The 27,637-nt window shown below is 47.7% G+C and overlaps 1 protein-coding gene across 3 annotated transcripts in view; it reads right to left on the minus strand.

Moving 5' to 3' along the window:
* The window catches only part of MARCHF6 (membrane associated ring-CH-type finger 6), a 1,229,180-nt gene that overhangs the window by 132,437 nt on the left and 1,069,106 nt on the right, over positions 1-27,637 (minus strand). For all 3 annotated transcript variants that reach the window (XM_082259541.1, XM_082259540.1, XM_082259539.1), the window contains one exon: positions 7,396-7,530. In XM_082259541.1, the coding sequence (XP_082115667.1) occupies positions 7,396-7,530 (135 nt within the window). The remainder of the gene's footprint in view (positions 1-7,395; positions 7,531-27,637) is intronic.

Below are 27,637 nucleotides of genomic sequence, written 5' to 3' on the forward strand. Positions count from 1 at the left end.
GACCCGCGGAGCCGAGGCGAGCCCAAAGGGCAACGCCACAAACTGGTAGTGATCCTCCGCAACGGCAAATCGAAGGTACTTCTGATGACCCTCGAATATGGGGATGTGAAGGTACGCATCCTTCAAATCGATGGAGGCCATGAATTCCCCCGGAACCAGGGCAGCCACCACCGAGCGCAGGGATTCCATGCGGAACTTGCGAACTCGCACAGAGCGGTTCAGAGCTTTCAAGTCCAGAATCGGACAAACCTTGCCCTCCTTCCTGGGCACGGTGAACAGATTGGAATAAAACCCCCGAAATCTGTCCCGATGAGGCACCGGCCCACCACTCCCTGAGCCCTCAGGTCCCGCACCGCCAGGTGCAGATCCCGCAGGCGCTCTGGAGACAGTTGAAGATTTGAGGGAAAAAATCTGCTCTCCGGCCGAGAGAGAAACTCGATCTTGTAACCAGATCGAACGATTTCCAGAACCCATCTGTCCCTCACACGGGCCAACCAGGGCTGAAGAAAATCGAGCAAGCGTCCCCCCACCCCAAAACTGGGTGAGGGCGCCCCTTCAGGCCGAACTGTTATGGGCCGCAGGTCCGGATTGACCGGACTTCTGTTTCCCAGACCAGGGCTTCTTCTGAGAGCCTTGGCCCTTGAACGGTTTGCCCTTGTAGTGCGGCCGAAAGGCACGAAAGGACCCCTGAGGGGGCCGAAAATGAGCATGCTTCTTCCCAGAAGCCCCCTTAGCCTTGGGGAAATGGGGCAAGAGAGTGCTCTTACCCCCGGTAATCCCCTTAATCAACACATCCAGGGACTCCCCAAAAAGGCGAGACCCATCATAAGGCAGATTGGCTAAGGTTTTACGTGAAGATTGGTCCACCGACCAACATTTCAACCAAACCAGGCGGCGAGACAACACCGCCACGCTGTGCACACGCGCGGCCAACGGAATCAGGTCCAGGTCCGCATCACACAGATACATGACACCCTGGTGGATCTGATCCACCATATCCAGGGTCGCCGCCGAGGCCGAATCGGCCACTAGGACGCGCCTAAGCATCTGCGTCCAACTTGCGATCGCCTGGGCCGCCATGAGAGAAGCAAACAGAGCCTTAAGCATAGAACCCGTAACAGAATAAGTATGACGGGCAAGAGACTCCAGTCTCCTATCCGTGGCATCACGGAAAACAGGGGATCCCTCTGCAGGGATCGCAGTGGCTTTGTTCAAAACCGCAATAGCATGATCCACTGGCGGAGGCACACACCACCGTTCATCAGTGCTAGACATTAAAACTGAGATATGGTTGCAGGAAGTAGGAGGGTATTGACTGAGGGGACCACCCCTTGAGGGTGGGATATGTTAAAGCTTTATTGTTAACATATTCTGTTGCCTAGCTACTCCTTCGGAGCAAAGTCTAATACCCCATATGTGACGAATATGAAGAGGCGGCGACTGTCGGAGGACGTAAGAGAAATATGATGTTATGATTTTTGGTTATTAACTCTGGTTGATTGTACAGCCTATTACAAACCCTTAATAAAAATTATATTTGAAAAAAAAAAAAAAAAAAAAAAACAGCTTTACCGCAGTCTGTAGCTTTTGGAGTTTTTCTGTAGGAAGAAACACCCTAGCTGAGGACGAGTCCAAAGTCAGGCCCGGATAGACCAGTCTCATGGAAGGGGTCAGGGATGACTTCTAGAGATTCACTATCCACCCAAACTCCTCCAGAGTTCTCATGGTGACCCCCAAGTTCGCTGTCAGGACCGCAGGGGATTCCGCACAGAGAATCAGATCGTCCGGGTAACCCAGGACCGATATCCCCCGCTGCTGTAACAGTGCCAGGACCGGATCTTTGTGAAGACCCGAGGAGCGGAAGTGAGACCAAAGGGTAACGTTACAAACTGATAGTAATCCTCTCCCACGGCAAAACAGAGAAACCGTTGGCGAGCGGCACAGACAGGTATAAATTGATTTCATTTTGAACTTTTGAATGCGCACGAAAACATTCAGTGCCTTCAGGTCCAGGATTGGACACCCCTTGCCCTTCTTCCTGGGAACCGTGAACAGGTTGGAATAAAACCCATGAAAGCGCCCTGCACTATCCCATTGGAAAGGGCGAACATTGGAAGGGAAAAACCTGACCTGAGGAACGGATCGAAACTCGATCTTGTAACCGGACCGTACGACCTCCCGAACCCATCTGTCTGGGATACGGGCCAGCCACAGGTTCGAGAACCGGCAAAGGCGCCCCCACCACCCCAATTATGGGTGAGGGCACACCTTCAGGCCGAGGAGGCCTTGTCCGCAGATCTGGAGAAACCGGACTTTTATTTTCCAGACCAGGGACGCTTGGAACCACCCGAGGGAGCCTTGAAGGTCTTTGCCTTATTGACTGAGCCTAAGGAACGAAAACGGAACCCGTCTACGATGAGAGTCCTTACCCTTTGTGGCCTGTGGAAGAAAGGTACTCTTTCCCCCTGTAAGGCCCCTAATAATGTCATCCAGGGTAGCATCGAACAGGCGGTCCCCTTGAAAGGAAAGTTCCGTCAAGGCCTTCTTAGAAGTTTGATCCGCAGACCAACACTTCAGCCAGAGTATATGCCTGATAATAAATGCCGAAACTGACAGTTGACCCAACAAAGGAGCAGTGTCTAGTGTGGAATTGCAAACAAATTGCAGCCCCTGCACCAGCTAGTCCAACAGCTCCCCAAAGGCAGGAGGGACTGGCTAACCCTCCAAGTCTTGGCATAGTAGCTTCGCCCATTCAGTCAGCGTCTGCATGACAAGGGCCATAGTAAACACAGGTCTCAGTGCAGTCCTCGCCAGGGAGTTGCAGGCCACAGCCTCCGCCTTTCTATCCTCCGGGTCATTAAAGGACAGGGATTCCTCTGCCTTATTCAGTCTGGAGACCGGAGGATTCACCTTAGGTGGCACCGTCCACTTCTTTACCAAAGACTCCTCAAAAGGGTAGCGTCTAGCAATCCGCTTAGACACCCTAGGGGAACGTCTCGGATGGTCACATTCTTTTATGAGCAGGTCAGCAAAATAAGCAGGAAAGGGAAAAATCTTTTTCGCCCTGGATGGCTTGTGAGTGCCAAAAGTAACCTGTGCTCCAGGTGCGGCTGCAGCCATATCCTCCAATTTCAGGGTTTCACGCACAGAAACAACCAGTGCATCTACCAGCTCCTTATCTTGCGCAGCAGTAGAGGTAGAAATGTCATCCTCCCTATCAGAGGAGGCAGGGCGCAAGTTAACAGACCTGTCCGGGAGACCCACGTCTGCGGTGACTGAGTCAGACTCAGAATCCGAGATATCAGATGAGGCAGGGGTAGGTGGGGGTAGTTTCTTCGCACCTCGCCCTCGAAAGGCCACCGCTACCCTGTACACAAATGCTTCCAGAACCACCAAAATTGCATTGGTGGACAGTTGAGATCTGGAAGGCCCTGCAGACTTCGTGAGGGGGTCAGGGGGGGACACATGTTCTGCAGGGTCCATGATGCACCAGAAGAACCTGCCAGAAAGCTTTGAGAAAAAAAAGAAAAACAGAAAAAAAAATGTTTTTTCCAAAGAAAAAAATGGTCCCACTGCGCTACAGCGCCTCCCGAAGGACAGGCACGCACTGAAGACCCCCCAACAGAGAGAGAGAGACCCCCAGAACTCACTGTCCCCCAGAACAACTGTGCGCAGCCAGTCCCAGAACGACTGTACGTGTCAGCAGCAGCTATCCAAAAGGAAGTGAGCATTGAAACTGCCCAGGGTGAAGGGAGGGGTCCCACCAACCGGAAAACGCCTCCAGGCACTCCCACCTAGATTCCCAGCAAAGAATTCACTGCAAAATGACAGAAAACGGGTGTACCAAGATGGCTGCAGTCACTGTAGCAAACGAGGACCCACAGGGGGACCCCCCCAGACCTCCCAATGCCATCATTCAGCAGGTAGGCTCTGGAAGAACCGACCGAGGCCCCCCGTACTATCGTCCGAGTGCCAACGGCGCACCCCCAGACCCCCCACGCGGCCTAAGAATGGGGTCCCAGCCTCAGGTAGGCCCAAACAGTCTGCCACGTGAGGGGAGGTGTTGCATAACAGGGCAGACGTGAACCCAGGATTGTGAGGGTCCGACCGTCCCAGGGAGGGGCCCGTGTCCACCCCAAAATTTGCCAGGGTAAGAGGGGGGAACATTTACTCACCGTACAAGGAACATAGGCGGGCGCCATCTCTTGACAGAACCCCTCTCCACCAAAGTGGGGGGCTGTCGGCCAAATAGGAACGCTGCGACACATGCCTATACCCTGTCGTGTGCGACCCTGCGAGATGCTTAAATCGCAGGGCCAGTCCCCGTCCAGTGGGAATATGTCGCGGCCGACCCAGCGTGGAGCTAAGGTCTGTGCATCCTCGCTGACCAGCTGGGGTGACCACTGGATCTATACAGCCAGCCCGTCCTCCAGATCCGGCATAGTTGCTTGTAGATCTCACAGGAAAAAAATCCTGAGAAAAAAGCTAGCTAATAAAAACTATCTACATAAAAACCACTTATGCCAGGACCGAAGATACCAGCAAGGAACTAGGTCCTTACTTCGGACTAGGCAGATTAAAACTGACATCCTATGTAGGAAGAGAGAGGGTATAACCCCAGGGACTTTTTTTCTGCCTATTGTCCTACTCCTGTAGGGGGTAGTATAACCCTACTGATATGCATCAGAGGACTGTGTCCGTCAATGAACGATAGAGAATTTAAAGAAACACTTCTTAATCAGAGTATAGCATCAAGTCAAATAAACTCCTAGGATATTGATCTGGTCAGTTGAGTAGCAGAGGGGCCACGGAGAGCGTTATGCTACTTGTAACATTTACTTGTAACATTCAGCGAGTGTGTATCAGCTTCAGATGATTCCTGCTTGACGAAACGCATCAAGCAGGAATCTAGCATCATACGTCAATTCCAGTCGGTGGAACGCTCCAACGTCATTTCCGGTTTGGTGGTGAACCGCACGATGAGACGATGCTCTCCCATGAACTGATAGCAGCATACTATTGTCTACATGTAAGTGGATCATTTTTGTTTTACCAAATAAACATTTACACTATGGAGGCTCTTTTCTGATTGCATATACTCTGGTACCGGAGAGTCTATACTGGGAGAACCTTCCATTCAAGGATTAAGAAAATGGAAAAGCAAGATCCCTAATGCTGAAGCGCAACACATGCTTTATTTCCCCATTTGTCCGGTGAGTGGGGACACGAGGAGAGCATAGAGTGATCTGCACAAATTAATTCAAAGCATGAGCACTTTATCCATTTCACAAGAACTATTAATATATTTTTTAATTTGATCATCATCAAAATTTGATTTATAGCACAGGCACTTTATTACCACAAGGACTTTTTGATCAATAGGACAATCTTAGTTATCATTTATATGCTATTATGAATTGTTGATGAATATTTATTATTGTTGATTGTGGATTTACACTTGACACTTTATTATTATTTATTGTTTATCTAGAGCAGCGCTGATACTTACACTATTTGCTTGTAACATTGTTCACCATGACCGTTTTTGGTGATGGTCTGGGGAGGCGTATACATGGAGGAACTCACAGACCTCTACAGGCTAGAAAATGGCACCCTGACTACCATTAGGTATTGGGATGAAATCTTTGGACCCATTGTCAGAACCTACGCTGGTGCAGTGTTTCCTGGATTCCTCCTGGTGCACGACAATGCCCGGCCTCACTTGGCGAGAGTATGCTGCCAGTTCTTGAGGATGAAGGCTCCCACGCTCGTATGACCTAAATCCAATATACCAGCTCTGGGACACTATGTTTTGACATCTGAGGCCACCAGGTTGCACCTCGTTTGTTCGGGAGTTTACTTATACCCTGGTCCAGATCTGGGAGAAAATACCCCAGGACACCATCCGTCATCTCAAAAAGAGAATGCCCCGATGTTGGCAGGCATGCATTTAAGCTTGGGGGCCATGCAAACTACTGAGTACCATTTTGAGTTGCTGCAATGAAATTTTAAGCAAAACAGACTAGCCTACTGCATCATTTTTAACTTTGATTTTTGGGGTGTCTTTGAATTCAGGCCTATGGAGGTTGATATTTTTAATTTCCATTAAATGATGTGGCATCCTTTCGTTCCTAACACATTACCCAGTCCATATCAGTATAGATATCCAGCAAGATATCTTTCCCCACTGAGATCTGATGTGTTCTCAAAGTGTTCCTTTAATTTTTTTTGAGCAGTATATATAAGTCCAAGCTATGCCTGTCAAGGTGGGCATACACCCGAAGTGTTTTTTAAGGATGTGGGATCCATAGGGATGGACCAAGTCCCTGGAACTGTATACTATGCTGCAACTCACTTCATTCAATGCAAGTGCCATGATAAGCGCCCGTACAGAATCCAGTGTTCAAAGCCAAAATACAGGCTCTCCTTGTGGCGTCGGGTCCAGGTATGGCTCTAAAAGTTATATTGAGGTAGCACCGATCAAGATGTGCACTGCTTCTATTGTGGTATTAGAAGACAGTGAAGAGTTAATTGAAGAACTGTTCCAAGAATCCAAAGATAAAAGTAAGACATTATTATGCTAGGAGTAAATACTCTGTAAGTGGGAAGAAGTTCAACACAGTAGGACGAAGTTCAACACAGTAGGACACTATAAAAAAAAAAAACTCAGAGTAGGGTAGGGTTACAGGGGAGGTACCCAGGGTTCATGTCCTTAAAAGCTTTGTCAGTGTCCAATTATGTGAAAGTACAAGCCTTTAACTCAGGGTCCATGAAAACGTCCCCTGTGTCCAATCTGTACAATCAAGATATGTCTTTAGCTAATTACATTTAATTCTAGAGTACCTTAAGGCCCCATTCACACGGGCTTTCCGATCCGCGGACTGGATCAGATGCTCCATGCAGCCCTATGGAGCGGCAGAACACCCGCTGCTATCCGAGCCGATCCATTAAAACCAGATGGATGGAAACCCTATTTTCCATCTGTCTGGAGGATCAGATCGGATCTGATGAGAACGGACCGCCTGAGATCATCCAATCTCCCCATAGAGAAGAGCGGGGATCTGACAGCGGTCTCTGCACACAGAGCGAAGACAGAGCTGTCATCCGCCTGCTCAGCATGGATCGGCGGATCGATCCCCCGCTGAGCAGAACTGACTTCGTTGGGCGCGCCGCCCGTGTGAAAGGAGCCAAATAGGAGGACTAGACTCTTTATTCACTCTTCATGCAACCAGTTAATCAGGTTACTATATAATTCCTTTACATTTATTTTAACTTTAGCTAAGAAGAATGACAGCCATTACAAGTAAAATTATTAAGAAATGTACACTTTCCACTATTTTGACTAAAAAACACCAATACAATATTTTAAAAGTCATATTTTTTATGTAGACTTACTTGCCAGGGATAAAACAAGGGTGTCTGATCCAAAGGCACCCTAAGAGGTGCAACTATTACTAGCTCAAATAAAAGTCCAAGCAGAAGAGGTACAGCACCGGCTAGGAGAAGGGCCACTACAAGTGTCTTCATGATCTAGTTTAAAAATAAAAATATATTGTTAAAATAAATGCGACATTCCAATATTTAAAGCCCAAGACAAAATTGTATTTGGTTATTCTTTTGGATAGTGAGTCATGGTTCAAATGCTACATGTGTGCTCTTCTGAAATACAGGAGATTTCTCTTCTCTTCCTTTTTTACACCGGTCACACTGAAAATAAGTGAATAATGAAAAATCAACCTGATTCCTGTCTACTTTGTGGATTTCAGGCAGAACAGGTAGTTTTTTTTTTTTTTTATTGGTTGAGCTAGATGGACTTGTGCCTTTTTTCAACTGGACTATGTAACTATGAATAGAACTTTCACTCATTTGGACACAGAAATCACTTTGCATCATATCTAAAACTTTCTTATTCATTCAGCCAAATGGTTTCCTTTTCTTTCTAAAAAGTTTGTTTCCACAAGAAATGTAGAAAGGAAGTGGTTAAAATGGCTGTAAATGTTTTACAGTGCAAAAGCTTTAGGCAGGTGTGAAAAATAGATGTCAATTAAGAATGCTTTCAGAAATAAAAGTGTTAATAGTTTTTTTTTTTTAATCAATTACCAAAATGGAAAGTAAATTAACAAAAGAGAAATCCGTGCCAAATCAATATTTGATGTGACCACCCATTGTCTTCAAAACAACATCAATTCTTCTGGGTACACTTGCACACAGTTTTTGAAGGAACTTGGCACGTAGGTTTTCCAAACATCTTTGAGAACCACAAATCTTCTATGGATGTAGGCTGCCTCAAATCCTGCCACTCCTTACGTAATTCAGACAGACTTGGTGATGTTGAGATCAGGGCTCTGCAGAGGTCAAACCATCACTTTCAGGACTCCTTTTTCTTCTTTATGCTGAAGATACTCTTAATTAAGGATGATCGAACTTTTGAAAAGTTCGGTTCGGCCAGAACATCCGAACTTCCCGAAAGTTCGGCCCGGATTTCAGAACCCCATTGAAATCAATGGGACCCAAACTTCGGTAATCAAAAAACACAATTTTTAAGCCCTAAAACCCAATAAATGCCCCTAAAAAGTGCCTAGGGTTCTGGGTCATGCCCCATTAACTATTAATCACACAAAAAAAGTTCTTAAAAATTGTAATTTTTGATAAAAAAGCCAATTATTGAAAAAAAAAAAAAAAGAGATTTTTTGATTTTGATTTAGTATCTGGGGGGTCTAAAAAGTGTACATGTGAAGTTTCAGCTCTGTAGCATGTCCAGAACCATAAAAAAAAAAAAAGATAAATTTTCAGTAGAACAGGGATGTGGGACCCTCCTTTTACACCTATATGATCTTTTTTTTCTGGTTCTGGACATGCTACAGAGCTGAAACTTCACAGGTACACCTTTTAAACCCCCCAGACACAAAATCACACAAAAAAAGTTCTTAAAAATTGTCATTTTTGATAAAAAAAGCCAATTATTGAAAAAATTAAAAAAAAAAAAAAAAAAAAAAAAAAAAAAAGATTTTTTGATTTTTACTTTGGATTTCGTATCTGGGGGGTCTAAAAAGTGTACATGTGAAGTTTCAGCTCTGTAGCATGTCCAGAACCATAAAAAAAAGACGGAATTTTTGTAAAATCTTACCTGTAAAATTCCTTTCTCTGAGTCCTCCGACAGTCGCCGCCTCTTCATATTCGTCACATATGGGGTATTAGACTTTGCTCCGAAGGAGTAGCTAGGCAACAGAATATGTTAACATTAAAGCTTTTAACATATCCCACCCTCAAGGGGTGGTCCCCTCAGTCAATACCCTCCTACTTCCTGCAACCATATCTCAGTTTTAGTGGAATAGCAGTAGAGTATACAACCAAACCCCAAAAGAGGGGCGGGGGCGGCGACTGTCGGAGGACTCAGAGAAAGGAATTTTACAGGTAAGATTTTACAAAAATTCAGTTTTCTCTTACGTCCTCCGACAGTCGCCGCCTCTTCATATTCGTCACATATGGGGACGTCCCAAAGCAGTGCAAACATGAGGGGTGGGAAACGCATCCGCGCCGAAAGGCAACGCAGTCTCCGCATCAAAGAAAGGAACCTTACCAAAGGAAGGAACCCAGCTGGGCAACAGGAAAAAACAGGTGCTCAACAGGAGCAACAACCCAGGAAAAAACAAATAACCAGGGGATAAAAAAACTTATCTCAACAGGCAGTGGTCCCCACAAGGGACCCTAGGGAGCCGCCGCACTAAGAACCTTGCGGCCAAAGGAAGCATCCGCCGATGCCTAAACATCTACTTTGTAGAATTTTGTGAAAGTGTGCACGGTCGACCAAGTCGCCGCCTTACACACCTGGGCTACAGAAGCCCCATGACGACAGGCCCAAGACGTACTCAGAGATCTAGTAGAGTGCGCCTTCACAGGCACAGGGGGAACCTTCCCCTGTAAAGCATAGGCCTGCTCAATGGTCTGCCTGATCCATTTGGCGATGGTAGAGGCCGACGCCGCCATGCCCTTCCGAGGACCCTCTGGAAGAACAAACAAGGAATCCGTCTTTCGAAAAGACTCAGTCGATTTAAGGTAAACCCTTATCGCTCGAACAACATCCAAAGAATGTAATCTCACCTCCTTTGGATGTTTAGGCTTCGCGCACAGCGAAGGCAAGACAATATCCTCATTAAGATGGAATTCCGAGACTCGTTTCGGAAGAAAAGAAGGATTAGGTCGCAAGACCACCTTATCCAAATGAACAACCAGATACGGAGACTTGCAGGACAAAGCTGCCAGCTCCGACACTCTGCGAGCCGAAGTGATCGCCACCAAAAAGGCGACCTTTTTGGACAACATAGACAACGAGATCTCCCTGATCTGTTCAAAAGGAGCACGTTGCAACACAGATAGAACGAGATTCAAGTCCCAAGGGGGCAGAGGATCCCTCCTAGGAGGAACCAGATGCCGCACACCCTGAACAAAGGTGCCAACCAAGGAGTTGGAAGCCACGGGACGTTGAAACAGAACGGCCAGCGCAGACACCTGACCCTTTATCGTAGCCAGCGCCAAACGCTGATCGACACCCGTTTGAAGGAAGGACAGCACTCGGGAAACCGAGTACGTGCGGGGAGAAAATCCCCTGGATTCACACCAAGCAAAATAGGCCTTCCCCGAGGAAGACTTCCTCGCGTTGATCAAGGTATGAACGACCTCTGGGGAGAGACCCTTCTCCCTCAGGACCTCGGTCTCAACAGCCAGGCCGTCAAAGCCAGCGACTGTAAAGCAGGATGGTATATCGGTCCTTGAGACAGGAGATCGTCTCGAAGAGGCAGACGCCACGGGGCGTCGACCGCCAGATTCACGAGGTCTGCGTACCAGGACCGGCGAGGCCAGTCCGGTGCCACATGAATCACCGTGCTGCGTTCCGAGTGTAACCTGCGAAGGAACCTGGACAGCAACTGAATCGGTGGAAACGCGTACATCAGCCTGTACTGATGCCACGGGGCCACTAACGCGTCCGACGCGTCTGCCCGAGGGTCGCGCGTCCTTGCCACGAACCTTCTCACCTTGTTGTTGAGACGAGACGCACACTGGAAGAGGTCCACATCTGGAAGACCCCACTTCGCGCACAACATCTGGAAAACAGCCGGGTGGAGAGACCATTCCCCCTGATCCAGGGTCTGGCGACTCAGATAGTCCGCCTGCCAGTTCTCCACCCCCGGAATGTGAACCGCCGTTATCGCCGGGACATGAGCCTCGGCCCAGGACAGAATGTCGGCCACTTCTCGAGCCGCTCGGGCACTCCTGGTGCCCCCTTGGTGGTTGATGTAGGCCACCGCCGTGGCATTGTCCGTCTGCACCCGAACCGGGCAGCCCTGCAGCCGGGCCGTCCAGCGATGAAGACAGAGATTTATCGCACGCAATTCCAGAATGTTGATCGGAAGGGAGGACTCCCCCTCCGACCAAGTCCCCTGGGCGGACAGAACGCCCAGAACACCACCCCAGCCCGACAGGCTGGCATCCGTGGTGATTACCGTCCACGAGACAGGACGAAACGACTTGCCCCCGGACACCATCGGGGACTGGAGCCACCACAGAAGGTCTCTTCTGGTGCGATGACTCAACGAGATTTGAAGATCCAGAGATTGAGGTCGCCCGTCCCACATGGACAGGATCTCCGCTTGGAGACCCCGCGTGTGAAACTGGGCGAAGGGAATCGCCTCGAAGGCCTAGACCATCAATCCCAGACATCTCATGCACGTCCGCAGAGACGAGTGCGGAACGTCCCTGAGGGACCTGACTTCCTCCTGAAGAGTTCTGAGTTTGTCTTCCGGCAGGAAGACCTTCGCCTGCACCGAGTCCAGAATCATTCCCAGGTAGGGAAGACGAACCGACGGACTCAGCGTCGACTTTGGAAAATTTATCGTCCAACCAAACTCCTGCAGAGTTTGCATCGTGACAGACAGGTCCTTCTCCAGACCCTGGCTGGTCGCAGACCGAACCAGAATGTCGTCCAGATACCCCAGGACAGAAAAGCCCTGGGCCCTCAACAATGCCAGAACCGGTGCAAGCACCTTGGTGAAGACCCGCGGAGCCGAGGCGAGACCAAAAGGCAACGCCACGAACTGGTAGTGACCCTCCGCAATGGCAAATCGAAGGTACCTCTGGTGACCCTCGAAAATGGGGATGTGAAGATACGCATCCTTCAAATTGATGGAGGCCATGAATTCCCCCGGAACCAAGGCAGCCACCACCGACCGCAGGGATTCCATGCGGAACTTGCGAACCCGCACAGAGCGGTTCAGAGCCTTCAAGTCCAGAATTGGACGAACCTTGCCCTCCTTTCTGGGCACGGTGAACAGATTGGAATAAAACCCCCGAAATCTGTCCCGATGAGGCACCGGAACTACCACTCCCTGAGCCCTCAGGTCCCGCACCGCCAGGTGCAGGTCCCGTAAACGCTCTGGAGACAGTTGAAGATTTGAGGGAAAAAATCTGCTCTCCGGCCGAGAGAGAAACTCGATCTTGTAACCAGATCGAACGATCTCTTGAACCCATCTGTCCCGCAAGCGGGCCAGCCAGGGCTGAAGAAAACCGAGCAAGCGTCCCCCCACCCCAAAACTGGGTGAGGGCGCCCCTTCAGGCCGCACTGTTATGGGCTGCAGATCCGGATTGACCGGACTTCTGTTTACCAGACCAGGGCTTCTTCTGAGAGCCTTGACCTTTGAACGGTTTGCCTTTGTAGTGCGACCGAAAGACACGAAAGGACCCCTGAGGGGGGCGAAAATTAGCATGCTTCTTCCCAGAAGCCCCCTTAGCCTTGGGGAAATGGGGCAAGAGAGTGCTCTTACCTCCGGTGATCCCCTTAATCAACACATCCAAGGACTCCCCAAAAAGGCGAGACCCATCATAAGGCAGATTGGCTAAGGTCTTACGTGAAGACTGGTCCACCGACCAACATTTCAACCAAACCAGGCGGCGAGACAACACCGCCACGCTGTGCACACGTGCAGCCAACGGAACTAGGTCCAAGTCCGCATCACACAGATACATGACACCCTGGTGGATTTGATCCACCATATCGCCTGGGCCGCCATGACAGAAGCAAACAGAGCCTTAAGCATAGAACCCGTAACAGAATAAGTATGACGGGCAAGAGACTCCAATCTCCTATCCGTGGCATCACGGAACACAGGGGAATCCTCTGCAGGAATCGCAGTGGATTTGTTTAAAACCGCAATTGTGTGATCCACTGGGGGAGGCACACACCACCTTTCATCAGTGGAAGGCGAGAAAGGATAACGCAGCTTGAACCTACTAGGCACAGCAAAAGGTTTGCGCAGATTGCGCCAGTGTTCCTTAACAGCGCGCTGAAAATCATCATTGCAGGGAAAAACCTGCGGCGTCCTGCGTTTTCTCTGTGTCCCATAAGCCGCCAAGGCAGCGGGGGGACACACTTCATCCTGCAAACGCAGCGTTTGCTTTATGGAAGCAATCAATTCATCCATGATTGCAAGCTCTTCAGGCGAGCCAGGGGGAGAATTATCAACCCCTTCAACTTCAGCCTCCACCTCAGACCCCACTAGATCCAGGGAGGAGCGGGACCCCGATAAGGAGGCCCCCGCCATAACAGCCCCATCACCTTCACCCTCAGAATCAGAGGAAAGAGCAACTCTGGGTCTTTTAGTAGAATGAGCAGCCACCAGCATCTGCACCTGAGCAGCAAGGCCAGCCACAATAGAGGCTAAATCCCCCCCTGGGGGGGAAACAGCGGTCCCCTGGCTTTCCACCAAGGCGGTAGGAAATTTGCCCTCCTGAGAATCCATTGCCCCTATAACAAATGCCGGATAATAAAGGGTTAACTGCCCCTTTAACAAGCGCGGCGAGCGCAGCCCACCGCACCACACACAAGCACAATGAGACCCCCACAGGGACAATAAAACTGACACAGGCAATGGATAGGAAGGATATAACCTGAGGAGACCCTCGCCGCTGCTGCTGCCTCGATCGGTGTTCCTGGAGAAGAGGAAGTGATGCTGCCAGGGCGCTCTATGAAAGCCTATGGGAGGCTACAAGAAAATGGCCGCCATGCATGTAGAACATGCGGCCGGAGCGAGTGTAGGCAAAATGGCGCCGTTTGGCGCCGAAACCGCCGCTCCACAGTACAGTAAAACACACATGTCATCCATGTATAAAACAACATGTGAGATCGCCGCAGCGATCGCTGTATAGTGCCCAAACATGCCACAAAACATGCCCCACAGCACACAGCTTCACTCACTGACAAGGCTGACACACACAGTGTCACACAGCTCCCCCCCCCCTTTGCAGCCCACAGCATGCAGCCGAGAGATAGGGAGACAAACAGTGTGAATAGAGGCAGGTTACAGAGTCCCAGACTGACACCCCCCCCAGACAGAAAGGTCCCCACATAGATACACTTACCTCACAATGGCGTGGGGGACCCGCACAGGCGAACAAGCCGCTGCACATGAGGCAGGGAGAGTCGCATACAAGACGCACAGAATGGGGGTTAAGAAACCGCACAGCGTCCAGTGAGGTAGCCACCTCACCAATCATCCCTGCACCGAACAGGGATGGGTCGTTCACTGTGCCAGGAGCGTTACCTGGCTGAACGCTCGATGGCAGGCTGGGAAGCCACTGACCCACGACCTGCGACCAGGGGGATCAGCCCGAGACCCAGCCCGCATGATCCTCTTCATCCGAAGAACTAACTAACGCTGACAAAAAGAACAGCTAAGTAAAGGTAGAGAGAAAACTCAAACAAAAATCAAAAAAAGAAGAAAGAGTCTGGGGCACAAAGCCCCAGCACAGAGAGAGCCAGCCACTCCTGACAAGCTAGACATTAAAACTGAGATATGGTTGCAGGAAGTAGGAGGGTATTGACTGAGGGGACCACCCCTTGAGGGTGGGATATGTTAAAAGCTTTAATGTTAACATATTCTGTTGCCTAGCTACTCCTTCGGAGCAAAGTCTAATACCCCATATGTGACGAATATGAAGAGGCGGCGACTGTCGGAGGACGTAAGAGAAAAGATCGTTTGTATTAGAACACTTTCAGCACAGGAGGTTGGCTTCACGGTTTTCACACCTTGCCGGTTTAATAGCAAGCATTTTTTTGGGTTCTTTGCAGTCAGGAAAAACATCTGAACTTGTGTACTGTGCACAAGTTCTGATGTTTTGCCTGCCTCCAAAAACCCCCAAAAAATGCCAGCAAAAACACACCTGGGCATTTTTTTTTTTTGACGCTAGCGTTTTTTTTTGGCATTTTTTTGGGTTCTTTTGAGGCAGGCAAAACATCTGAACTTGTGTATAGTGGTGTATATACACACATACATATATTTATATACACACCTAGACATATATAGGTGTGATAGTAGCAGAAATATATGCTTGCACTAATGAAATCATTTACAGTAATATATTTCTGCTACTATCACACCTATATATGGCTAGGTGTCTATATACATACAATTATGTGTGTATATATACCACTATACACAAGTTCAGATGTTTTGCCTGCCTCAAAAGAACCCAAAAAAATGCCAAAAAAACGCTAGCGTCAAAAAAAAAAAATGCCCAGGTGTGTTTTTGCTGGCATTTTTTGGGAGTTTTTGGAGGCAGGCAAAACATCTGAACTTGTGTATAGTGGTATATATACACACATAATTATATGTATATAGACACCTAGCCATATATAGGTGTGATAGTAGCAGAAATATATTACTGTAAATGATTTCATTAGCGCAAGCATATATTTCTGCTACTATCACACCTATATATGTCTAGGTGTGTATATAAATATATGTATGTGTGTATATAAACCACTATACACAAGTTCAGATGTTTTGCCTGCCTCCAAAAACCCCCAAAAAATGCCAGCAAAAACACACCTGGGCATTTTTTTTTTGACGCTAGCGTTTTTTTGGCATTTTTTGGGGTTCTTTTGAGGCAGGCAAAACATCTGAACTTGTGTATAGTGGTATATATACACACATAATTATATGTATATAGACACCTAGCCATATATAGGTGTGATAGTAGCAGAAATATATTACTGTAAATGATTTCATTAGCGCAAGCATATATTTCTGCTACTATCACACCTATATATGTCTAGGGGTATATATACAGACATATATGTGTATATATACCCCCTATACACATGTTCAGATGTCATGTCTGACATCAAACATGTCCTCAAAAAAGCACTGGCAGTGGCAACCCCTGCAGCATAAAAAATGCTTGGTTGGTGAGAAGTCATATGCCTGTGTCGAAGCAACTCAGAGAAATGATCTTTTCTCTATAGCGGTCACCCTGCTATGGAAGGGTTTTGTCACCCTTCCATAGCAGTCACTGTCAGTTAACCCTACACTACACTACGGTCCCCTTACACTTAACACTTTCCCTACAGAAACTAAATTTTTGAAGCTAACTTAAGTGTAAAGGAGCACTCTAACTACACTAGATATCCCTTTCCTCGCACTAATAAATGCTAAATGACACTTTTAAAGTAAAATTAACAGAACTGCTTCCATTCTCTTCCATGTCCTGTATAACAATGCTAGGAATATGGCGGGAGCTATCTTATATACTGGGGGGCGTATTCACTAATGATTGGTCTAGGGACCCCCTAGTCACTCCAATCGCATTCCTAGCATTCTCCTGCCCCCTCAATTGGCTTTTGCTAATGGTTCTGGTCCAATCACGGGCTTTTAAAGCCCATTTCCTGAAGCATTGCATTTTGGTCGGTTCTGGTTGCCGAATTCCGAACTTTTTGGGCAAAAAGTTCTAAATTCAGCCGAACCTCGAACACCTAATGTTCGGGCCGAACCGATGGTCGACCCGAACCGTTCGATCATCCCTACTCTTAATGACATGGCTGCATATTTGAGGTCTTTATCCTGCTGCAGAATACATTTAGGGCCAACCACACGCCTCACCTAATTGTATTTAATGATGAATAAATATCTGCCTGTATTTCTGAGCATTAAGAACAATAATAATAAAAAGAGAAGTATGAACTTTATTTTTTTGATTCATACTTACCTAGGTGGATACAGTCAGGTCCATAAATATTGAGACATCAACACAATTTTAATCTTTTTGGCTCTATACACCACCACAATGGATTTGAAAGGAGACAAACAAGATGTGCTTCAACTGTAGACTTTCAGTTTTAATTTGAGGGTATTTACATCCAAATCAGGTGAAAGGTGTAGGAATTACAACAGTTTGTATATGTGCCTCACACTTTTTAAGGGACCAAAAGTAATGGGACAATTGGCTGCTCAGCTGTTCCATGGCCAGGTGTGTGTTATTCCCTCATTATCACATTTACAAGGAGCAGATAAAAGGTCAAGAGTTAATTTCAAGTGGGCTATTTGCATTTTAAATCTGTTGCTGTCAACTCTCAATATGAGATCCAAAGAGCTGTCATTATCAGTGAAGCAAGCCATCATTAGGCTAAAAAAACAAAACAAACCCATCAGAGAGATAGCAAAAACATTAGGTGTGTCCAAATCAATTGTTTGGAACATCCTTAAAAAGAAAGAACGCACCGGTGAGCTCAGCAATACCAAAAGACCCGGAAGACCACAGAAAACAACTGTGGTGGATGACCGAAGAATTCTTTTCCTGGTGAAGAAAACACCCTTCACAACAGTTGGCCAGATCAAGAACACTCTCCAGGAGGTAGGTGTATGTGTGTCAAAGTCAACTTCACCAGAATGAATACAGAGGGTTTACCACAAGATGTAGACCATTGGTGAGCCTCAAAAACAGGAAGGCCAGATTAGAGTTTGCCAAACAACATCTTCTGGAACAACAGCCTATGGACAGATGAGACCAAGATCAACTTGTACCAGAGTGATGGGAGGAGAAGAGTATGGAGAAGGAAAGGAACTGCTCATGATCCAAAGCATACCACCTCATCAGTGAAGCATGGTGGTGGTAGTGTCATGGCATGGGCATGTACGGCTGCCAATAGAACTGGTTCTCTTGTATTTATTGATGAGGTGACTGCTGACAAAAGCAGCAGGATGAATTCTGAAGTGTTTCAGGCAATATTATCTGCTCATATTCAGCCAAATGCTTCAGAACTCATTGGACGGTGCTTCACAGTGCAGATGGACAATGACCCAAAGCATACTGCGAAAGCAACCAAAGAGTTTTTTTAAGGGAAAGAATTGGAATATTATGCAATGGCAAAGTCAATCACCTGACCTGAATCCGATTGAGCATGCATTTCCCTTGCTGAATGCCCCAAGAACACGCAGGAGCTGAAGACAATTGCAGTAGAGGCCTGGCAGAGCATCACCAGGGATGAAACCCAGCGTCTGGTGATGTCTATAAGTTTGATTTATGATTGTTAATCCGTCCCATTACTTTTGGTCCCTTAAAAAGTGGGAGGCACATATAGAAACTGTTGTAATTCCTACACCGTTCACCTGATTTGGATATAAATACCCTCAAATTAAAAAGTGTGCTGAAAGTCTGCAGTTAAAGCACATATTGTTTGTTGCATTTCAAATCCATTGTGGTGTGTGTATAGAGCCAAAAAGAATAGAATTGTGTCGATGTCCCAATATTTATGGACCTGACTGTACATTGTTCCGATGCTGCATCTGTTCCCCGCTGGCTCGGACACTGAGAACCAATCAATCTAATATTGCAGGGTTTCAGTCAGCCGCTCTCTGCTCTGTCCCATCCTCCCTCACTGGAGCGCTGGGCTGTGGAGGGAGCAGGAGCAGCCCGCTCAGGCTCTCAGCCACTAGCTGAGAGGCTGAGCCTGGGTTCGGATCCAGGCATGTGGGCGGATGCTGACTCCATGGTCACGATCTCACCCGAGCTTGAACCGGCTCTGTGACATCAGCAGATAGCGGACTTCAGCCCACTGTATACTGAAAAGGATCACAGGAGTGCAAAACTAACTGTGATCCATAGGAGAAGTACAGCTAAATGATCTTTGGCTATAGTTTTTCTTTAAAAGGATAAGTTCACTTTTACAAAAAAAATAAAAAACACACTTTTTTTGTAGGTAAAAAAATATGCATCATTATTAGGGACCTGTAAAGCATTGCATCAGCAAACTGTGGGTATAATGCCACGGTGCTGCAGACTGTGTATTTGTCGGCCCGTACCTCCCATATGGGCAGGCAGTCACACTCCGACAGGAAGCTCAATCTCAGTCCAACCTCTGATGATGCTTGCAGGATGGAGCGAAATGCATTAGGTGACGGGACTTCCGGTGACATCAAATCCTGGTATTGGAACGCAAACTACGGCCATTGCAGGATATTTTCCATGCTTTCAACAAGAATACATCTTGTGAGTGCGCATTTTATATTAATAAAAGTTTTTTAAATTGAAAATGGTATTATGCCACAACCTGTTATTCTTCCTACTATAATGATGTACAACCTGGGGAGATACGAGGAACAGCTGAGAAACCAACAGACAGAAACCCCCTAGGATTCTTACTACAGGCGATATTTTTTATGGGAGTCAGTAAGTGAGGGCACAAGAGGAAGGGGAGCAAGGCACCTTCCCCATTGCCATTACACGTTACTGCATGGATTGCACTTTTAAACATACATTGGCACAGCAGATATACAACACTTTATGAACTTATTTTATATTCATACTATTGTGATTTCTTTGTTTATGGATGCATTATCAGCACTGTTAAACAGTTTTTCATATATGAAACTGAACCATTCCCATAGCAGGTAACGGTAGGGATATACACCATCACCCAAAATTTCATAGAATTGGATGTTTACACTTTTTTTCTTGGATGGTTTGGTTATAACACATATTGAGTAAAGCACAGACAGCGCTGGGATCTCACAATTTTTAAAGGACACCTGTCACAAGTTAGCCTGTAGTTTTGTTTGCATACTCTTACCTCCTGGCTGCAGTGCTTCTATCTTGCCTCCTTTCACATGTGGCTTTTGGCTTCTCTGTTCTATGGGCGTCACCTTCTACACTGTGGGTTATATCCTTTTCCTGTCTATTACTTCCTGAGTCACCTCCCTGTGTGCTTCCCTATATATACACATGCTCAGTGCACTGCTCCTTGCTTGAGCAACATCACTGTTCTCTGAGCTCCCATCCGTGTAACCCTCGGCTATTGTACCTGTTTTCCTGTGTACTGACCCAACTTTGTTTCTCCGTCTATGTTCGTCTGCTGCCTGTCCTGACCTCGGCTTGTCTCTTGTTCACTCTGCACATGCCAGCGGTCTCCACATCTTCAGCTGGGCCTACCTGGGGGCTGCGACCTGGTTCCAGTCTGCTGCAAGTCCATCACCACCATCAGGGGCCCTGGTGAAGAAGCAGGCTGGGGCTTAGACTCTGCGCCCTGGGGAATCCTGAGCTAGGGATCTATAAGGGCTTACTACCACAGACCCGCTGACAGCTTGCTCAAGCCAAAAGGCATTATGAGATATTCATAGTGCCCATCTCTGGTGTTAAAAGCGGTTTTCCATTCATCTCCCTCTCTAATCCTAATCAAATTGTATGCTCCACGGAGATCCAAGACATCTTGGAAGGCCAGATAATGCTGAGGGTGCATTGGAGAGGTAGTGACCTCAGCCACAGGTACATGGAGAGGTGGAGATACCTTAGGGGGACAAGTCTGATGGCATTGCGACCCCCAAGATAACACTTGGCCAGAGTTCCAATCCAGATAGGGTGAGTGTTTCTTCAACCATGGAAGTCCAAAAATGTTGGGACTAGAAGACTTGGAAAGTATCCGGAAAGAGACTTCCTCCCAATGAAAGACACCTACATGCATGTTGATGGAGGTTGTTCTAAAGTGTAGGGGTCCGAAGGCCAAGCCTGCTGATACAGATAGAGGCAAAGCCAGGGGAACTAGAGGAATGCCCAGTTTAGTGGCCAAGGACTGCTCAATTAAATTCCCGGCTGCTCGAGAGTCCACATATGCAGAAACTTGATACGAATTCAGAGCCCAATGAAGAGATGGGTATAACAAATCGAGGGTAAGTGGCAGAGTTCAAATTCTGGTCTAGATCGCCTCCCTCCAAGTGACCTAGAGTTTCCGGACACACAGGGCAGGATTTTATCATATGACCACCTGTCACGTACCTGATCTGAAGCCGGAGTGTAGAGAGGGCTCCCCTTGCGGCTAGGTGCAGAACACCCCTGGAGGTGAGACAGGGAGTGCTGTGCCCGAAGTAGCACGGGTTGCCGGCTGGGGCCAATGGGTGATCGGTCCAAGGCGGATCTGGAACACTTGACAAGCCAGGGAGGTGTGCTGCAGGAACAAAGGTAAGCTGGGTAGTCCACAGGAGACTGGTAATGCGGAGTCAAGAGCCAAGCCGGGTCAGACACTGGAGAAAACAGAGGAGAGTCCAGGGACAAGCCAAAAGGTCAGGAGCCAGAGGTATCAAGAGGAGTCGAGGTCAAGCAATCCGGGTCGGCAACAGGAAATCCAAGATAAGCAGGCAAAACAAGGCACAAGGGACACGGGGAGCTGAAGATCATCCAGCAACTAGTGACTGTCATTGCTGAGCTTAAATAGGCCGTTTGGCGCCAAGCGCCGTCACGTCCTGCGTGCTCGTGTGCGCATTGGCGCACGCACGTTCTTGGTTGAGTTTGCCCGGAGTTGGCCGCGCATGCGTATTCGCGCCAATGCGTGAATGCGCTGATTAGCCAAACTGTTGGAGTTTACCTGACAGTGCCCCCCCCCCCCCCCCGAGGGGCAGCCTCTGGATGCCCAAAAGGGCCCGTTTTCCAGGACATTTTTTGAAAAAGTCCCGTAACAGCCTGGGAGCATGTATGTTTTGCGCAGGTTCCCAAGAACTTTCTTCCGGAGGATAGCCTTTCCATTTCACCAGATACTGGGTTTGCCTTCCTCTTCTGCGGCAATCCAGAATGGATTCAACTTCATACTCTGTTTCGCCATGTACTAGAACTGGAGGTGGAGGCAAATGATCTACATTAGGAAAGGGACCAGGATTGGCCGGTTTGAGCAAGGACACATGGAACACTGGATGAATCCTGTACGTATTAGGAAGACACAATTCAAAGGCCACAGGGTTAATTATTCTTTTGATCGGGAAGGGACCAATGAACCTTGACCCCAACTTCTTAGATGGGCAGGACAACTTGAGGTTAAGGGTGGACAGCCACACCTTATCTCCCACCTTCAAGGCAGGACTGTCTTTCTTCCTTTTGTCATAAAATTGTTTGTAGTTTTCTTGTGCTTTTTGCATAGTCCTTTGCAGGAGCAGAAAATTTTCTTGGAGGAAGGTTATCCTATCTTGCACAACAGGTACCATAGTTTCAGGTATCGGGCTAGGCAGAAAAGATGGGTGGAAACCATAGTTCGCAAAGAACGGAGACTGATGTGTGGAAGTGTGAATTGAGTTGTTGTATGCGAACTCGGCACACGGGAGCAAGGCTACCCAATTGTCCTGTGAAAATGTAGAGAAGCAGCGGAGATATTGTTCAAGGGTCTGATTTGTCCTTTCTGTTTGGCCGTTACTTTGCGGGTGATATGCTGAAGATAGACAGACCTCGATGTTAAAGATTTTGCAAAGGGCCCTCCAGAATCTGGAGGTAAATTGTACTCCTCGTCGGACACGATGCTGCTGGGCAGACCATGTAACCTCACGATTTCCTTGATAAAGGTATGTGCCGTGGCCACGGCCGAAGGAGTGCCAACCATGGGCACAAAGTGAGCCATTTTAGATAGGAGATCTACTACCACCATGATTGTAGAAAATCCCTCTGGAGAAGGTAGGTCCACTATAAAGTCCATGGATAACATTTCCCAAGGTTGTTTAGGAACAGGAAGTGGTCTCAAAAGACCCCAGACTTGGACATGGCTGCCCTTACTCCGAAGGCAGGTCGTGCAGGAACTCACATAATACTTACAGTCTTGTCTGACACTCGGCCACCGATAGGATCGTTGGATGAGTTCCAGAGTCTTACGAACCCCAAAGTGACCAGCTAATTGGTGGTCATGGCATGCTTTAAGGACCGTGAGTCTGGCTTCCTGAGGTACAAAAATTTTATTATTATGCAAAAAAAAACTTCCCTGTTTCTGGAGTATAGAAGTCTCAGGGGCAGTGCATTGGGCAGAGGCCCATTCAAGGGTGGTCCTGAGATCCGGCTGGATTAACAGAAAATTTTGGGCAGACAAAATTGTGCTAGGGGTGACATCCATAGGAGTTTCAGGAAACATCCGTGAGAGGGCATCTGCTTTCCCGTTCTTGGATCCTGGCCGGTACGTGAGATGGAAATTGAACCTCGAAAAGAATAGGGCCCATCTGGCTTGTCGAGGTCTCAAGCGTCTGGCAGATCTGAGATACTCGAGATTTTTATGATCTGTATATATCATAATTGGATGGGCTGCACCTTCCAACAAATACCGCCATTCCTCAAGTGCCGCCTTGATGGCCAGCAGTTCTCGGTCCCCTACATCATAGTTCCTCTCAGGCTGAGTGAGCTTTCGAGAAAAAAAAGCTACTGGGTGGAGCAAAGCTTTAGGTCCCTGGCGTTGAGAGAGGATTGCTCCCGTGGCTACTTCTGAGGCATCGACCTCAAGGACATAAGGCAAAGCCGGGTCCGGATGCTGTAGCACGGGGGCACTGGTGAACACAGCCTTGAGTTTGTCAAACGCCCCTTGAGCCTCTGAAGACCAGTGGAAGCGGGTGTGTTGCTGAGTTATTTAAGTTATGGGGGCAATGATGCGGGAAAAGTCCTTAATGAATCTGCGATAAAAATTTGCGAAACCCACAAACCTCTGGATACCTTTCTTGTCCGTGGGAGCAGGCCACTCCAAGATGGCAGACACTTTCTGAGGGTCCATTGCTATTCCATCCGTGGAGATGATCAGACCTAGAAACTGTATTGATGATTTCTCGAATTCACATTTTTCCGCCTTTGCATAAAGCCCGTGTTTTCTGAGAGTGGCCAATACCTTTTTGCACGTGTATTCTATGTGACTCCAAGTTGGCAGAAAAAACAAGAATGTCATCTAAGTAAACAATGAGGAAATTGTCCAGGAATTCTCTGAAAATATCGTTTACTAGATGCTGGAAAGTGGCAGGGGCATTGCACAACCCAAAAGGCATAACCAGGTATTCAAAGTGCCCGAAACAGGTTCGAAAAGCAGTCTTACACTCGTCGCCTTCACTGATTCGTACCAAGTTATAAGCACCTTGTAGATCTAATTTAGTGAAGACTTGAGCGGAGCGGAATCTCTGGAAAAGCTCAAGAACGAGAGGAAGCGGGTACCGGTTCTTTATAGTAATTTTATTTAGGTCTCTGTAATCCACACAAGGCCTTAGGGTATGGTCCTTCTTTTCCACGAAAAAGATGCCGGCTCCGGCCGGAGAGGAGGAAGCACGAATTAACCCTTTTTTGAGGTTCTCATCAATGTATTGCCGTAGGGCTTCAAGCTCAGTCTCTGAGAGCGGGAAGATACGGCCGAAAGGAATTTCGGCACCAGGTAACAACTATCGGGCAATCGTAGGGACGGTGAGGTGGTAATGAGTCCGCTTTCTTTTTATCAAACACATCAAGAAAGTTGTGGTAAACAGAGGGAACATCTTGGCCGACATTGGAAACAGGCTGAATGGAAAGACAGCCGGCAGGAGGCGGGGTCTCAGGAGCCACACAATGTTGACGGCAGTATGCTGACTTAAAAGATACTTCCCCTCTTGACCAGTCTATCAGCGGGTTGTGTGCCCGTAGCCAGGGGATTCCTAGAATTACAGGAAACATGGGTGAAGGAAGAACATCAAAGTGAAGAAGTTCTTGATGGCCAGGGCCGGTTGTGGCAAGTATAGGTAAGGTTTCCTGGATGATGGGCCCGGATCTGGGAGTAGTGCCACCTGCAAGGTGGATTTCTAATTTATGGTTCTTGGTCTGGAGAGGTAAGTGATGTTCTTTTGCCAGTGAGATATCCAGGAAACAACTGCAGGCTCCAGAGTCAATAATGGCTGGCAGCTTGATCTCCCCTCCTGCCACCTGCAAAGAAACAAGGAGGACCAGGTGAGTGGGGGAAGATCCAGGGATCTGCAGATGCATATGACTGGAAGTTCAGTTGCCTGCGACAAAGTCTTTCCGCAGGAGTTAAGGCTGAACGGACCACCCCGATCTGCATAGGCTCCTTGGGTGACATTGGGTTGGCAGCAGTCGGTAAAGGTGCAGGAGGTGGTGGCACCTTGGGTAGCATCCAAGCAGGCTGAAATGACTGAGCACGATCGGACCGACGTTCCCGCAAACGTCTAACTGGATGGCCAATTGAATGAGCCCCTCTAAAGTGGTGGGGGTCTCAACCCGTGCCAACTCATCCTTAAGAGTTTCCGACAGGCCTAACCGATACTGATGTTTGAGGGCGGCCTCATTCCAGCCTGTGTCTGCAGACCACCTGCGAAAGTCCACGGTGTAATCTTCCATGGGGCGTCGGCCTTGCTGTAATTTATGGAGTGTAGCTTCGGCAGTGGCCGTACATTGTGGATCATCGTACAGCTGGGCCATTGCCTCAAAGAAGACCTCAACAGAGTCCAGAGCAGGATCCTTCTGTTCCAGCAAATGGTGGACCCAGGACTGGGGTTCATCAGACAGCAGGGAGATGATAAACCCTACTTTAACTGTCTCCAAGGAAAAAGTACTGGGTTGCAGAGCCAGGTATAATAAGCAGGTGTTCTTAAATGATTTAAACTTCTTTCGATCACCAGAGAAGCGTTCCGGTAGGGGTACTCTGGGTTCAGGAGGAGGAGCCATCATGACAGGAATAAAAGCTGATTGTCCCGAAGCTGAAGGAGCAGGGTAAGAGACTGCAGCGGATGGATCTGAAGGAGCCGCCAGAGATGGTGTAGACAGGTACTGTAGGGGACCTTCCAGTTGGAAGTAACCCTCCTGAAGATTCTTCACAGCCTGGGTTAAAGCTGCAACTTGCTGGCATAAGGCTTCCAGCGTGGAGGCACCTCTCTCGGCTTCTGTCATGGCTGGATGATACTGTCACATCCTTCGTGCATGCGTGCGCATTGGCGCACGCACGTTCTTGGTTGAGTTTGCCCGGAGTTGGCCGCGCATGCGTATTCGCTCCAATGCGCTGATTAGCCAAACTGTTAGAGTTTACCTGACACCACCAGCTCCACAGCAAAGACACAGGCCGAGTCTCAGGCGATGTGACCTCTCTTGTGGAGTGAGGCGTGTCTGGCCCAATTGAATAGGTTTTTCAGAAGCCAATACTGCGGAACAGATGGGTTGTTCAAGAATGTTCTGGACAACAGGAGCCAAGTGACCCACCGGGGGGTGACGTGATGCAGTCCTTTCCAGATCTCGCTCCTGGAAGCGGACATCGATTTGGATGCTAAGGTCAATCAAGCCATCCAAGGTGGTCTGTATAGTTCCGCTAGGTAATTCATCCTTAATACAATCTGCAAGACCTTGCCAAAAGGTTGCAGTAAGAGCCTCATTGTTCCATGTCAGTTCTGAAGCCAAGGTGCGAAACTGAACTGCATACTGACCAACAGTCATGTTTCCTTGAGGAAGACAAAGAAGAGCTCCAGAAGCAGATGAGGCCCTGCCAGGCACATCAATGGTGTTACGGAAAGCTTGTAGGAAGGCAGAGAGACTGGAAACGGTAGGATCTTGACGATCCCACAACGGCGAGGCCCAAGCCAAAGCTGGTCCTGACAGGAGTGAAATCATGTACACCACCTTGGAATGATCAGTAGGAAAGTAATTGAGAAAGGTTGAAATTGACCAGCGCTATGGAATATGTAAAATTTTGTGTATACAGGTGTGAAGCTGCCACCAACCAACCCCTAAATTAGGGGTCAAGTATAAATTAAGGGTATAAAAGGAATGGTATAGGTGCTACCTGTTATAAATGTGTATTGCACTAGATCCTATAGGTGTGTGTTGATTGTGAACACAATGATATTAAATGAGGATATAAATAAAATCGCAAGTGGTAAAGTGCAGGTGCCAAATAACAGGATCTATGTTTGGGCTGGAAATGTATATGCCCAAAAAGTGCTTAGTACTAGAAATAAATGTGAAACATTATCAAATAAACAAAGTGCGAATATATTTATTCAAAAGTGCAATGCCAGTGCGGGTTATAAATATCAAAGTAAAAATGTGCTGTCCTTAAAACAAATAAAGGAAAAAACCTTTTAAGACTAATGTGCTGGTAGCAGTGCCCGTGCAAAAAGAAAAGGGTGGTGGAATACCTGAGGCTAGTGAATAAGGTGCCTATACCTGTGGGATGCACTAGGTATCGCACTCACCCTTTCCACCCCTCAGTATAGGGTGTTGAATGCAGGTAGGGATAATCTCCAAGCAAACAGCAAGTGGAAAACTTCGGGGTTCATTCCTGTTATTTGGCACCTGAACTTTATTACCACTTGCGATTTTATTTATATCCTCATTTAATATCATTGTGTTCACAATCAACACACACCTATAGGATCTAGTGCAATACACATTTATAACAATAACAGGTAGTGCCTATACCAATCCTTTATACCCTTCATCAGTAGGAAAAGAATGGCCCGCTAGCTCAAAGTGGATTGAGCACTGAGCCCCCCGACAAGCTTTGGGGTCCCCAGAGAAGCGAGGTGGCGGAGGCAGCTGGAGTTTTGCAGGACTGACCACTGCT

Source organism: Pelophylax lessonae, assembly GCF_965119305.1.
Source record: "Pelophylax lessonae genome assembly, chromosome: 5".
NCBI lineage: Eukaryota > Metazoa > Chordata > Amphibia > Anura > Ranidae > Pelophylax > Pelophylax lessonae.